Source organism: Scardinius erythrophthalmus (assembly GCF_964197995.2).
Source record: "Scardinius erythrophthalmus genome assembly, chromosome: 12".
Taxonomy (NCBI): domain Eukaryota; kingdom Metazoa; phylum Chordata; class Actinopteri; order Cypriniformes; family Leuciscidae; genus Scardinius; species Scardinius erythrophthalmus.
Window position 1 is genome coordinate 11,309,463 of NC_138232.1, and position 15,921 is coordinate 11,325,383.

Here is a 15,921-nt window from a genome sequence, read left to right on the forward strand (position 1 = left end):
ATGGATTTTTTTTTTTTTTTATAGCCTAATATTAAAGGCATCTGCAGTCATTAAATGTTCACTATCTGTCATGTCTTGTCTTGTCTTGTTGTCTCGTCTTAGTGATTTGTTATATGAATATATGAAATATACAACTGGCTGTTCTGAAGTGTACAGTTAAATAATTGAAATTTTAAAAACCTTATTATTAAACTGATAGTTGGTGCATAAGGATAGAGTTGAAGAAAAATTTTTAAGTACAAAACAAATGGTAAATATTTACTTGTTCTTAAAACATTCCAGCCTGATCTTGTTTATGGGAAAAGGAACATTGAGCTTCCCAGGGGTTTAGTCTTTTAAGAATCCTAATCTTTTTGTTCTTCATTAAATGATATCACAAATGTCTTAGCTGTCAAAACCTTGTCCAAAAACAATAATGAAGGCAATTTAGCTAAATCAGAAACAACAGATGTTTTGTTGGTCTGTATGTCTAAGGTTTACAAATCCAATTCAAACCAGACATGGTTCAGGATCAACATCTTTGTCAGATGCTACTACATCAGTGTTAGTCACTTATCATTTCCCTCAGATTTTAGTGATAATTTATGTGTAGGGTTAGGTTTAGGGGTAGGGATATAGTTAGCATAAAATTTTCGGACAGGAATGTTATGCAGGACCAACAAAATATGTTGACCCAGGAACGTGTCTCTGCAAAATCAGGACTTATTTATATTTATATTTATGCATTTATATTTATGCGTTTAATCCCATAATTCAGGACATGTAGCCTAGCTATTTTGTGTCATACATCTCCTAACTCTATCATGTACATAAGCAGCTTTCCATCAGCTTGTAAATAATATTAATAATGGGTAATAAATAAAAAGGGATAATTTAGTTAGCACAAATAACTACATAATGACTAATGAATAATGACTCCAAATATTCTTTCAAATTAAAACAGGCACAGGGTCAGCAATAAGAATACAAGATTGCCGTTGTTATTATAGCCTAACGTTATACGTGTAGGCTATTCTTTTTTCCGACACGAAGCCTAAAACTCATTTTATTAAAAAACACACTTTTAGCTTGACTGGCCAAATTAGACCAGCTTAGAGGCCCTCATATTAGCGCAGACATGAGTTAGGATAATACATTACAATACAATAATGTACACTTATTCATGTGTTTATACTTTTGCGCAGTTTTTAAAATTGTATAATTAGTTTTTTTTAAAGGGGTGGTATAATGCCCTTTTCACAAGATGTAAAATATGTATTTTTATTTGATTATTTGATGTCCCCAGAGTGTGTGTGTGAAGTTTTAGCTCAAAATACCCCACAGATATTTTTATATAGCATCTTAAAGTTGTCACTTTTTGAGGGTGAGCAAAAACGCACCGTTTTGTGTCTGTTCCTTTAAATGCAAATGAGGTTATGCTCCAGGCACAGGGGGCGGAGCTACAACAGCTTGTGTCATTTTACCTCACACAAACATGCACTGGAAATTTCAAAGACTTTTATGTTCAAACCGGAGTCAATGATGGAGAGACTCAAGAAGTGACAACATTCTTTAAAATAAAATATCTCCCTTTGCTTTGAACTTTGAGCATTGTAACGTTGCACGTGTTGTTTATGCTCAAACAGCAACATTACACACTAATTAAAGTTAGAAAAGTGAAATCATAATCAACCACCCCTTCAAGAAAGCTAGATGTAGGATAAATATTGCTGTAAGGTTTTTCATTTCCATTTTGGATTTACTATTTGACAGCATATCGTATTGAACTCGTATTAAAGGCTCTTAAAGTATTCAAAATGATGTAGCAAGAGGAGCACACTTTTTAAATAGGCTACATGTTTTTCACCTGTTTTAAATGTTAAAAAATTAACCACTTTTATTTCTCAAAACATTTTCTTTAAAACGCTGTAGGCTACCTGATATGTTCTATATTCTATCTCAATGAGCAATAGTAATAATAACTCGGCAAGCAATTGTTAAAAAAGTGGAGATGATTAATAATAAATAGATGTTTAATTCATGTTTATTATTAATTAAATGTGTACGTTCTGTTTTAGAACATCCTTGAGTACGTTTTTCCCTTGCAAATTTTTGATGTGCAAAATGTGTTGCCACTGCTAAGTGTAAACCATATGTTTAAAAAAATAATAAGCGTAAATCAAAAATTTAAAAACACATGTAAAAATATATTGCACAAACTGAAAAAAATAATGCAAAATGATCAGAATAGCAAACAACGTGGTCACGGATCAAAATATAATAAGCGTGAATAAAGAAATAACAAGCATGAATAAAAACTTTAAACACATTAAAAGTTATTTTGCACAAAACTTAAACTTATGGTCATGCTTTGTTAAAAAGTATGGTTTTATTACTGTGTACTTTGTGCTTTCTTGCATTTTCTGCTCATATTTTACTCTTTTGTACGCTTGTGATGTTTTTCTCTTCGCTCTTCTTTCTATGTTCTGCGCTTGCTCTTCCAAATGTTGCAGTTCGAGTTTCATGTAAATTAGGGCGGGCTTAAGCGTCACCATTGGTCCACTAGTTCTAGATTGACAGATACTCCTCTAGCCAATCAATCGAAGAGGGGAGTTGACGTCACACCAATGCGACTCGTGGCTACTGATGCTTACTTGTTATACAGGGGAAGACGACCATCAACAGGACACCTTTAAACTGCATGTGTGCCTGCAACTCAAACTGTTGCCGGTATACGTATACCTGGCAATATGGTATAGTTAAATTCGTCATCCTAACAACGACCTGTTACAGTTATGCCTGTCTGATGATCCATCATTCACCTCTAATGCACTGGACCTGGCACCGCGAACGTCGATCTTCTCCAAGCAGCCACCACCACCTACTGGCCGTTTTACTTTCATATTTAAAATCATATTTAATCAATAACAAGGATGTGTAATGTCGGTCCTGACTCCTGGGTGCAGAGTTTAGCTCCTTCAACCCTAATCAAACACACCTGAACCAGCTAATCATCGTCTTTGGGATATTTAAGACAGGTGAGGTTTTTAATCGGAGTTGACGCTAAACTCTGCAGGACAGCGGCACTCTAGAAACAGCGTTACCTATCGCTGATGGAGATGTTACTGTATTCAAATTTTAAGCTATATTTAAAACATTAATTCTAAAGTAATATGCAATTATGTAGCTATGTAAGTAAACACAGTAAGTTTGTAATAAACCACTGTATTAAATTCAACTGGTTTCTCTATATCTTCTCTGTAACACAATCATTTTCAATAATCTTGTCAAATTTGGCGAGGTTAATAAAAAAAAGGTAGGCAATGCGTAGCGGCGACAGGTCAAAGTCCTAAAGTCTTCAGACAATGGCCGTTTTTAACTTAGTTTTTGCGACGAATTGTAGTGTTTCATAATTGCAGGATGTTTCGCTAACAGCAGCCTTAACATATTGGCATCATGAGCCAAGTAATATTGTTTAACACCAATTACCTGTGTGCACATTAACATTCTCATGTATCTAAAAAAAAAAATGAATTTAATTATTTATGTCCAGAGTTCAGATAGCTTTACTGCTTGAAAGTCTTTGTAAAGTTAAATTGAACTGCCGTCTTCCCTTGTAAGTGTAGCACTCCTGAAAAAGAGTATAATGATTAAAGAAAAATGAAACAAAAGAGAGTGCAGCAGTGCTTCTTTGTTGTTATATTTACTCAGAATGAAGTGCTTCACGGGCGCGCACCACCCACTGAAGTGTGCGGTGACGTAATCACGCTGGTATGCCAAGCGAAAATAATTAATTTAATAAATGCACATATCAAAGCACAAATAAGAAATTGAACAGTATATAAAAGTATTAGAAAATAACATTTTAGTATATTATAATGGGATTGAAGAAATTGTACAAACATAAACAGCTTGTACCACGAGTCGCATTAGTGTGACGTCAACTCCCCTCTTCGATTGATTGGCTAGAGGAGTATCTGTCAATCTAGAACTAGTGGACCAATGGTGACGCTTAAGCCCGCCCTAATTTACATGAAACTCGAACTGCAACATTTGGAAGAGCAAGCGCAGAACATAGAAAGAAGAGCGAAGAGAAAAACATCACAAGCGTACAAAAGAGTAAAATATGAGCAGAAAATGCAAGAAAGCACAAAGTACACAGTAATAAAACCATACTTTTTAACAAAGCATGACCATAAGTTTAAGTTTTGTGCAAAATAACTTTTAATGTGTTTAAAGTTTTTATTCATGCTTGTTATTTCTTTATTCACGCTTATTATATTTTGATCCGTGACCACGTTGTTTGCTATTCTGATCATTTTGCATTATTTTTTTCAGTTTGTGCAATATATTTTTACATGTGTTTTTAAATTTTTGATTCACGCTTATTATTTTTTTATACGTGACCGCTATATATTTGGCGGGAATTTGATCCCATACATTTGCTGCCATCTAGTGGACTAAACAGATAGTTGACAAAGGAAAAGTACAGTACACAATGTTCACAATTTGTTTCTTTCAAGAGCTATCCATCTTGTTCTCAGACATTTAACATGTAACACTTGATGATATTTCCAGTTTTAATGTTGACATTACATTTAATCACATTCATTTTTATTATACAAGCCTTTCTCTTCAAAAGTTTATATGACTGAAAATAACATTCAACATGGGGCATGCCTGCTTTGCATTGTAAGAATGGGGAAGGGTTGTGACTGCAACATCAACAGACTATAGGAGATCTCCAATCTGTTTATAGAGACTGCAATGTCCATCTAATGGAATGACTGTCAAGGCGTTGCTCTTTCTACAAATGGCTGTGGCAAAAGTATAGTGTCTTGTTGCGCCAACACAAACAAACACAGGAGAAGCTGACTGCAACTGCATACCCATACATGTTATGTACATACACAGAATTACATACTTACAAGAAAATGTAAATACTGTATATAAAGAAACAATCAAAAAAATCGAATTGAAATCGGAATTCTTGAGACGAAACATTTACATTAACACATCTTTTCATCAGGGAGGATAGAAACATTGAGTGTAAATCACCTCATCTGAGCATTTTACAAGTCCATCTCTGCGTGGTACATTCATACAGAGAGTAAGACCGTTTGAGAGCGAGACAGTTTGAGGAGCTTCAGAAATGCATTCTCTGGTACAGAGTCCATGCGCGGGCAGCTCTCTTTCTCTCTCTCGTTAACTCGGACACATTTGAGACACATTCACATTAATGTACAGTACATCACAGTCATTGAGCTTCGCCTAAGCTTTGTTATGACAATGTAAGTCTACCGCCAAATAGGACAGGTCATTCGATAAGGTCACTGCAAAACCCTCTTCAAGTGGAATACCATCCCAGGTTTAGATGAGAAACTTAATTATGATCACTCGATGAGTGGCGTGGTATTCCGTAACTAAGAGGTTCAATGTTGTTTTCATGGAAACAAAGGTTTAAACTATTTCCCATTTAGGTCAATAAGCACATTCAGTCATTGCTCTTCTTGGTAAATTTTGAAAAATCAGGATTTCACACAGGGATTTACAGTACTTTCAGATGATTGCTCACCCCATTGCAATTTCAGTGCAAATAACCTGGGTCTAACATGTAACTCAAGTGCTGATTTCCCCTGATAATGAACGAAAAGAATGATGTGTATGGAAGGTATGAAAACAAAAACCAACCAAGCAACCGACAAAACAAGCATTTACACTCCAAAGCGGCCCCACGCGATCAAAGTCAACACAGGATTCTAGTTAGTAGTGCTACTGTACCTTTAAAATTCCACTATAGCTACACGTCGTTTTAAAAGAGTGGATGAAAATCACTTATGGCACAATCGAGTTCTCTATGATCCCACACCTACGGACAAGATGACTAGATTTTTTTTTTATCCCTCAAGCCTGGTTTAAATACACATATAGCGCATGTTTATCAAGATGAGGCCTGAGAAAGACAGTAAACCTACTGCTGATCCAGTCCTTTCTGAACGCACAGACACAGCTGTGACTTGTATCACAGAACATGTTCTTGAACAACTCAAACAAATTCTGATATGACTCCATTAGCTGTTATTGCAAAATGTTTATCATACCACAATAATAAAATATAGATGTTAAAAACTAGATTGATCCTCTGAAAAGTGTCTAAAAGTGTCCAAATAGTTCATCATCGCATTCTTAAAGTACATAATAAGTCTATGTAATTGTGATTGTGAGTGTAATATGTTGATTTTATTTGGATTTCCTATTTGGCAGCAATATTGTATTGAACTGCAAGGCTCTTGAAATTATCATATTTTTAAATCATTTTTTAAAAGTTTTGGTGGTAAAAAAATAAATCACATTTATTACTCTAAACATTTTCGTTAAGAAACAAGATACCTGTACCTGACCCTTAAAATACTTCCTTTCAATTATGGCTTCTCACAGAACATTTAAATCTACTGTGATGTTGGTTTCTCACATGATATATGTTTTGTTCTTTAGCTTTTTGCTAATAATCCACAATAAGTCAGGCCCACAAAGCCCTGCACTCAGAACAATATGGCTGCCAGTGAGATTTTTGAAAAACTAGGTCTATGTCCATGCCAAGCAAGTACGATTAAAAACCTCAGCTCTTGGAGGTCCCTAGCAAAATTTTCATAACTTCAGAAATGTATAGCTACATCAGTATTGTTGGTGAGAAATAAATTCATTTTTAGGGCTGCGTTAACAACCATAAGACAGCGAATGGTAAAACTGAAAAAGAAAAAAAGATGCATGTCCATTTTAGAACACCAACTGTGTTAGAAAAATAGTTGATTTATGAAATTCCAATGAAAAACAGCAGTAATGTTAGAGACTATAAAATATCCCTTTTAACTAATTTGGATAGATACAATGGGATTTCACTGGGAATACACTGACATGTCAGGGTTTTTTTTGTGTGTGTGTACTTGTAGACAAAACGTTATAAAGTCCTGAACTGATCATGATGTAATTGTAAGGAACAGCTGCATTTATGTCTTACATGTTGCTGATTGTTAGCCCTAAAATTCAACATTTACCAATGGCACATAGTTCAGTGATATTATATTTTTGGCACAATATGTTCAAATACAGTTATTATTCAACATGAAACTGCAGTTTAAAAAAGACATTAAATAATACCAAGGTTGATTCTGTGGTCTCCCATACCACCTTTGGTATCTCTAAAATGACTAATCTAACAACATCTACTTGTACGAATAATTCAAATACGAAACAATAAATTAAATGAATAAATAAATTGACAGACAGCGAGCTAGATAAATAATTCTAAATTAAATAAATATGTTTTGCCTCATGATTCCTGGCATGATATTTTTTAAGATATAAAAAAATAATTAACGTTCTTACCTCTGAATATGCATATGGTGCTTTACATAGCTTTACAAAACATAGATGTACATAAATACACTCTTGGATTCACAGAAAATTGTCACTCTCAGGTTCTCTATATCATCACTTTAGGGACGTGAGAATAGTCGTTTTTATTGTATTTTACTTTCTACTTGAACTATCTACAAATACCCTTTTTGAAAATATTGATTTACTTTATTTTTCAATGCAAATGACTGCTAAGGACTCAATTTTGGGGAGAGTGAAAAAAGAGACGGATATAGCTAAATAAAAAAGGACTCGCAATGGTGCTTATAGCTAAAGCTTGAGCAGATACTGAACAAAATAAGCTCATTTTTGGATCAGAATTAGCCTCCCTTTCTATGCGTTTTGCTGGGCCAAAGTCTGGATCTTAGCATTCAAAACAGAGCACTTCAAAAAAAAAAACTCTCCATCTCAAAACCACCATAAAGACTATTGATCACATTCGGAATAATTACTTTTAATTGGGTAAACTTTATTTTACCATGCCTTAGTGGGAATTATGAAATTAGGAGAGGCTCAGTTACAATTTAAGAAAGATAAGTGCAAACTGAATTGATCAAATCAATTCCTGAGGATAGAAGAGTCAAGAGGCATTCAAATACGGAACAATTCGCTCTCTTTATCCTTGTTGCAGCCACCACATAGCTATATGGGAACTGAAACAGACAACATGAGAGAAACTGCTGGAGTATCTTTATCATGATGAAGAATGTTCAGTTATTTGAAAACTTGATCTATTTTGATAATTATAGTCTTATCTCACATGTTCTGCTCAAGTGTCAAACTACTATGCTGCCTATACTGAAAAGTAAAAGAATAGTTCACCCAAAAATTATTCATCTTTATATCACTCAAAATATATATTTTTGTTATCCAGCAGGTTGCCGTCTTTCATTTCTGGGTGAAGTATCCCTTTAAATAACCAACAAACCATAAAATGACAAGTAACATCAAAATAACTCAAATAAAGGATTAAGACACTTAGAAACACTGCAGACAGTTTCCTGAATCAAATATTTTTTTCTTAACCCAATTCTTTGGCCCAAAGGCCAGACAGCTACCAAAAACCATATGATAAGTAGTTCACTATCATCTCCCAACCTTCCCACACAAAATGTGAGAAAAATAAATAAATAAATGCTCAGTGCTTGGCTCAACAGTTACTATTTCATCAAGCAGCAGTTGGTATGAGTGTAGAAAATGAGAAAATATCGCTTCACGATAATGGTGGGAGGAAAATACCACCAAAACTCTCTTTCCTGAACATTTTCCCTCATTTTTATTCCTGGCATACCTGTAACTCTCTCTCTATCCCTTTTTTTCCCCTCTCACAGAGGCAAGTCGGTGCTGTTGTGGCGTGTCTTCCGTGAGGTGCCGTCATCCCGAGGGAGAGCCTTCTGTAGGTTGGACATGGCTGCTGTCTTCTTTAGGTCAATCACGGCGTAGCATTCTCCACGACGGGAAGATGGAGCCGCTGCGGCGGCAGCCATGCCACGTTTGAGGGGAGGAGGTCTCTGTGGTACCGGAGCCCCTCCTCCGTGTCCCGAGCAACCGGAGGGCTCACCCTCCAGGTCCACCTGGATGTAGTTGAGCTGGCGAGAGGGAGGAGGCGGCGGGTGACGGCTATGCTGCTCGCAGGTGGCGCTGCCGCGTCCCGCTCGCTGACGTCTGAAGTCGAAGTTGAAAACGCGGTTGGCCCTCTCAGGTGGGTGAGGGTGGGGATGGCAAGCGTGACGAAGACGTGTTGGAGGCTGTAGCTGTTAGAGTTTGCATGCAAGTACATTTCAGTGTTACTAGTCACAGGGTTCCCACACTTTTTGACTAATGACTTTTCCAGATTTTGAAAAACTCCTTTTATACAGATTCAACTCTCAAAGAGCAATACCTAGCCAATTCAATTATTTTAGAGTTGAGCATAAATGTAAAAGTATATGATCACTACATAAATGTTCCTGACTCTGTGACTTTCATGTGATCTTTTTTATATTCATATTGTATCATCATTTTTATAAAAAAAAAAAATTATATTTCATTTTCGATTTTATTATATTTGTTTGAATTGAATTTATATGACTGGAATTAGATTTGGCATATTCCATCCATTTGCTTGCTTGTGCTTTTGTTGACGTACCTGTTTAGTAGTCACAGGTCACATTTTTTTTAAATATTTTTTTATAGATTGCATAAACATAACTATAATATACAGTATATTGTTATAAACCATTGTTATACATTTTATTATATTTATGTAATGTATCTAATTTGCATGACTTTCCATGCCTGGAAATCCCTATTTTACAGTTCCCTGATATGCAATTAGATTCGGCATATTCTCACAAGCAATATGTATTTGCTTGTGCTTTTGTTTACACACCTGTTCAGTGTTGACATAGTTCTGCAGAGCATCGCGATGAATCCCACCGCCACTCTCCTGATGATATCCGTTTGGGGTTGCGGGCCCTTCAGAATACTCGTACTCATCATATTCTTCTTCCTCTTCCTCCTCATACTCATCCTCATCCTCATCTTCATCCTGATCCTCTTCTTCATCACGCTGAAGCGCACGGTATTCCCAAACCGGGGGGAGCGAAGGAAGGTTTTCATAGTTGAGCAACGCGGTGCGCCGATGACCACCAACCCCCATTCCCCGGTCACAGCCATAACCCTGCGGAGGCAGTGAGGAAGCGTGCGTGTGCGTCAGCGGGAGGGAGTGCGGATGTGTGTGTGTGCGGGAATCACCGGTGGTGCTGCTACTGCTACTGGAGCCCAAAGACTGAGATTGGGACACAGTGCTCGGACTTAGCCTTTGCCTACGTGCCCCTCGGAGTCCGTTGATATTCTCATATGTCAGCTGGCTTTCTGAGCAAGGCTCCATGCTCGGGTGTCGGTGCATTAGATGATGGCAATGGTGATAGGAGTGTGTGTTGCACATGTGTACAGACGGAGTCTCCTCTCCTTCTGTTTCAGAGCTGCCATCTGGTGCTCGAAGCGGGTGAGTGACGTGACGGTCTCTGTCTCTCTCCATCAGGTGGCGCTGCGCTGGGGTCGGACCCAACATGAACTTCACCTCCTGGGCTCCAGGCTGGAGGAAGACCTGAGGGTCTTTGTGAGGGTCGTCCAGAGGGCAGCAGTGCAAGCTGGGCTGGCCCGGGACTGGGCCCCCACGTATGGTGGTGGTAGTTGAGGTTTCTGGGTAGGTGGTGGGCCGCACTTCGGGCAGGGAGTGGACACAGTGGCGGCTCGAGAGGTCAGTTTCCATTCCCACTGTATTCACATATGTATGAGTCTGAAAACAAGCGAGAAAGTTTCGTTAGTTGCTATTTAAGTGACTTGCAGCACAATAATTGCCTAAGTGTTACAGTATGGATATTTTAACACCTGGAAAAAGATGTGTGTGATGCACAGAATCTGTCCTGTCCATTTATAAATTTTGATCACCTAATTAATTTCAAGCAAAGTAAGTTTTATTATTATTCAAATGTACAAAGGCCTCAATTTTTTATTTTTTTATTTAAGCCAAACTTACAAATGCATAAATTGTCAGTGCATTAGAAAATAAATCAACATCAAATAAAGAGGCATTTATAAAATAAAACAAACACACTTTTCAATTGAAACAATTCACTTATTAGAAGCTATGAGGTTTTAAGTGTTTGTGAAACAGTTAATGTTATGATCTTTAATCTGTGGTTATTCTGCAAGAACCCCTGTGTGAACTTGGGAAGTGACCTCATGTAACCACTGAAATTATTATTTGAGATGAATAGGTTAAGAGTTAGTTCATCCAAAAATTACAATTCTATCATCATTTACTCTCATGTTGGTCCAGTGTTGTTTTGGACCCAAATGGCAAAAACATTTGAAACATCATTAAAAAAAATTCCACAAATTTTTTTCCGCAGAAGAAATGAAGTCATACAGGTATGGATCGACATGAGGGGGATTTTTGGGTGACCTTTACCATTGCAAAATCAGCTTATTTTTGGAGAAAAGTTCTAGCATTATTTGTTTGGTTTGGTATGTTGTGGCTAATGCAGTGCTGCTTGTGCGTCCAGATATTTTTGTGGCTTCTGTATATGTGCACAGACAGGTGTTTGTTCTTACTTGGTCATCCAGTCCCATGAGGCTGTGTCTGAGGTCGTTGGTGAGAGAGGGCTGTGATGAGTCTGCACTGATTGGGTATCCTGGGTATCCATTAGGAAAACCCTGCATCGCGAACGCAGGGGCTACACAAACAGAACAAAGTTCTGAGAACACAGTACACTTAAGCAGGTGATATTTAGGTATCCCTCCTATAAAAGTTCTGTTGATTATGAGCAAGACATAAAAATAAAGTTGTGAGGGACATTTAATGAATGGAGAGATATGCAAATACAGGTGGCTATGTGTTTAAATGTGCATGCAGTTGTCACCAATGATGTGACATTAAAATTCATTTACATGTACATACAGTATGAAACCCTATTTGTTCAAGTGTGTAGATATTCCAGCTCACTATTGGGTGTCTGTGGAGTTCGAGGCATGTCCATCTCTGGCGCATGCCCGGGCCGGGTCATGATCATGGGCTCTTCCACCACATTGATGCTGTTACACTGCATTAACTCCTGCAGCAGGTTGAAGATCTCTTCTGCACGAGAGCACTTGAATGCAAATATCCCTGTCAAAACAAACAAGAATAAAAAAATAAAAAATCAAGAAAAATAGTAAATGCATAGTTGGAGTGTCACTTTTATGCATTGGGGGAAGGCGCAAAAATATATTGGCACACAAAACATCTAAATTAGGATGACAGCATTAAACTGAACTTAATTTAACAATAACTACAATTAATATAACTAGCATGCACATTCAATTTAATAGCCAAATCAACCACCCCCCCAAACAGAGTGCAACAGTCAGGTTCCAGAAGTAAAAACTCATTCATTTTCTCCATAAGGAAATTGATTTTTAACAATAACTTACAAACCTTTATAGATCACGATAGACCTACTGTGAGCTCAGAGGTTGTTAATCAATGGTATATGCTTCAGCAGACATTATTTTAACTTATTTTTTAAATAATTGTGTTTAACAGCTAAATTTATTGTGAATTTATTCATTACCCAGATGCTGTATAAAAATTCCACCAATCAGTCGCAACAAGCAAATCGTGCCAAAAGAGCCTCCATGGAGCACTCCGAATGACGTTAAAATACTTAATTATTTATATTTATATGCATATTTTGCAATAAACCTAGAATATATTGTTTCTATTGATTTAATCAACAACTTTAAATTAAAGCCATTGAGTACACAGTCTTGTACATCGATTTTCAAATACTTTTTTGCTTCAAATAAAACTTTGTAACATTGTGTTTCACCTCATAGCTGGTTGTCTTGGTGACAAAAACGAATGGAAAAATTCTTCCGGAACCAACGCCACTGAAAAAGTGTGCGGGTATTAATGTACTACTCTATGAACCAATGTAAGGGGTTCACAGACAGTTTCTTTATTTGCTTTACACACAATTCAGTCTTCCATCTGCATAATGTAGCGGTAAGAATCATCTCACCTTGTCCTGTCTGACACCGACGGCCACTCTCGAAAGAGAAGAGGTTGGAATCGTAACCATATCGCCGCAGGCAAAGGTATGGCCACCGGATGGCGTCACGTTTGCGTGTGTGCAGAATGAGCTCTGTCTGGGTGAGCTCCATGGTTCCTGAGCCCAACTCATTTCCCTCATCGTCCACATTAGTCACCTGTCAAACATCACCAGTTATCTCAGATCCAAATGATGCTCTACTAGCCGAACTTAGCAGCTGTTACCACCAAATATTACCACCACAGTACTTTTTTAAAAGGTTCTATTCTGTTTCTATCAGAAAGTGTGAATACACAGGTGTCTTGTGAAAAGCACCTTGAATTTGTTGAGATGGTTGTCTTGGATAGCGTCTCTGTATAGACAGCTCCAGCAGCTCCCCATAGCTTCAGCAGGCCAGCTGAAACCTTAAACAGGGACAGACGGGTAAGTTATTGCTAGAAATATATGGAGACAGCTAGAAGTTAATAAGCAGGACATTTATAATTTGTTATTTATGCATAAAGAGATGACTGAAGACAAAAAGTACTCTTATGCATGCTCACCTGGTCCAGGCCATTAGTGGGAGTGATGCTTGCGTCAATCCCAGAATCCTCTGCTGGGTGTCATGGCGGAAGTGGGGTGTGCTTGTAAGAGCATCCAGGCCCAGTGCACAAATATTTCATTTCTCCTATGAAGCAGAGAAAAAGAAAAGACATGATGTACAATCCTCTGAGTATACTGTCCTCTTTTTCAAGAACTACTGTGATTAAGACACAGGGAATGAAGTTTATCTGTCTCCTCTGACTCCCACTGGAGAAATAAAACGTAATTACTTTACTGGGAATCTTATTCTCAAGAGAAAAGCAGCTTGCAATTCATGGTTTCACATTCAGCCTATAAGATGTGCACTGATTCTTAAAAAAGATGACTAATAAATGATAACCACATCTTGTATTTCAGGTTCCAAACCCAAACTGCCCAAATACAGAGTACAATGTTTATGCATTGTTGTGTTACTGTGTTTCCCCAGTAACTGTAATAATGCATTATTATATTAAAAACCCACAGGCAAAATTCCAACAGGTGTCATTACTTTCTGTAAGTGTGGAATGACCACTAACTACTATCTTATTCAGTGTAAACATGATTTTAGACCCATTCGTGAACTGAATCTCAAAATGAATGTCAGTAAACATGTTTAGTGTTTTTAAAATATGCACGAATAACATGCACTTGCTTAAAGTTTAAAACACAGACCTTGACTTCATGTGTTGATCACTTAAAATGAAACACTGTAAATATTTGTGTCCATCAATTAAAAACCAAAGATCAATTTCTGCAAGTAACAAGTAATGCAAGTTCATCAACACAACAGTTCATCACGTTAATTCAAATTTTCATGAGCATGCTGGACCTCATCAGAAAATCTTACAATGTATAATAATAAAATAATACCTTTTGCTCTGAAATTATACTACACACTCTCAAATCAAAGCAAATTATTTTGCAATGAATACCTAAAACATGCAAAAATATTTCATTCTTCAAACTTTCTGCTCTGATTCTCTGCATGCCTGTAAAAACTAGGAACTACATGAAAGAAGAATGACAACTAGAAAAAAAAACTTTAATTAATGTCAAGTGTGTTTTGTGTAAATTACCGTTTATGTGTCTAACATTTAATTTTGTAACAATGACTTCCACAAAAATGTAAACTCAAATCCAATGGATATTACAATTTTTTTTTTAATTAACTACTATATAATGCTAAAATAAAACTTGTATAATTATATTTGTTGTCTGCTAATATTAATATCAACATTAACATGACTCAAAATTACTAATCCAGTGCTCATGTGGTCAATATAGCATCATGAGCATTTAAAACGCCACAACTTCTTTCAATATAATGAAGCATGATTAAATGCAAAAAGGTTAATGCTGGACGATGACAGAATTTTAAATGTGTGCCTTGAACTGAATTCATGTGCAACTCATTAATAAAGTTTGTCCAGCACATGAAGGCCCAGTCATAAAGTTGCTTTCCACATAACCCCAGACTAACATAGTATTAGTGCCATACAGTACACAGAAAAAGGAAACTGTGCAATGCACATAGCTTGGAGATAATGCGTTTAATATTTTATCTCTTTTTGTATACTGATAAATCAGTATGAGCATGTCAGTTCATAACATCAGGCCACACAATGTCTCGTGCCTCACACAGTCGAACCTGAAATCCACGTTTGATTCTCTGAGGTCTATCATGCAGGACCATACGCGTTTGGCACCTGGAAAATTGTGTTTTCTGTCTGTAGTTTATGCAATAAACCAGAATCGTACATCCAGATCTCGTGCAGCAGGTCTTCCGAATAGACACTTAGTGACAAACAGATGCAACTTGAACGTCTTGTAGCACATCACAGCCAAGAACCAGTCGTAAAGAGCGTAGAACTGCTGCACAAATCTGCAGGACTAGCTTTTTAAATGCTAAGACAGAAAAGCAAAGTAGAAGTCGAACCAGTAAAAGCAACACTTGCGGCGTTCACGGAGATGGCTCGCTCGCTACGTTCCAGCCTTTGTATCAACGTTAGTGTTACACGACCACTTACCGTTTGCAGCTGGATGCTAGTTATACGTGTATGAAACACAGCACATTCACGCAAACTAACGAGATGAATGAGAGCAGGATGCGATAGAGCTCGCGCTGTACCAGCAGCATCAAAACACGTTTAGGCTACTGCAGAACAATTCAGCTGCGGTTGCTACTCACATGTTTGGCAATGATTGCGATACGAGACGAGACAGATGAAGAATGCGAACAGCAGTCCACGGCGGATGCTACACCATCGGACTTGGCGGTCGGCGTGGTGGTCGTTTTGATGCTTATTCTAGTGGTAAGACTAAGAAAATAGAACTGCGTGGAAATATAACAATAAAGGCAATTGTTTTTTTCCCCCGTAACGCC

General features: G+C 37.2%; 1 protein-coding gene across 1 annotated transcript; it reads right to left on the minus strand.

Annotated features, from left to right (window-relative positions):
- Positions 1–8,306: 8,306 nt before the first annotated feature.
- On the minus strand, positions 8,307–15,921 carry frs3 (fibroblast growth factor receptor substrate 3). Its single transcript, XM_081381850.1, has 8 exons — positions 15,727–15,921; positions 13,517–13,641; positions 13,290–13,378; positions 12,945–13,131; positions 11,888–12,049; positions 11,497–11,618; positions 9,767–10,678; positions 8,307–9,149 (listed from the first exon to the last, which is right to left on the minus strand). The coding sequence occupies exons 3-8, from the start codon at positions 13,353–13,355 to the stop codon at positions 8,721–8,723; spliced, it is 1,878 nt and encodes a 625-aa protein (XP_081237976.1). The 5' UTR covers positions 13,356–13,378; positions 13,517–13,641; positions 15,727–15,921; the 3' UTR covers positions 8,307–8,720.

Coding starts and splice junctions, on each gene's coding strand:
- frs3 (XM_081381850.1), bottom strand. CDS start 13,355: ATGGGGAGCTGCTGGAGCTGTCTATACAGAGACGCTATCCAAGACAAC. Junction 13,132..13,289: donor ACCATCTCAACAAATTCAAG/GTGCTTTTCACA, acceptor GATGTTTGACAG/GTGACTAATGTGGACGATGA. Junction 12,050..12,944: donor TCGGTGTCAGACAGGACAAG/GTGAGATGATTC, acceptor TTGTTTTGACAG/GGATATTTGCATTCAAGTGC.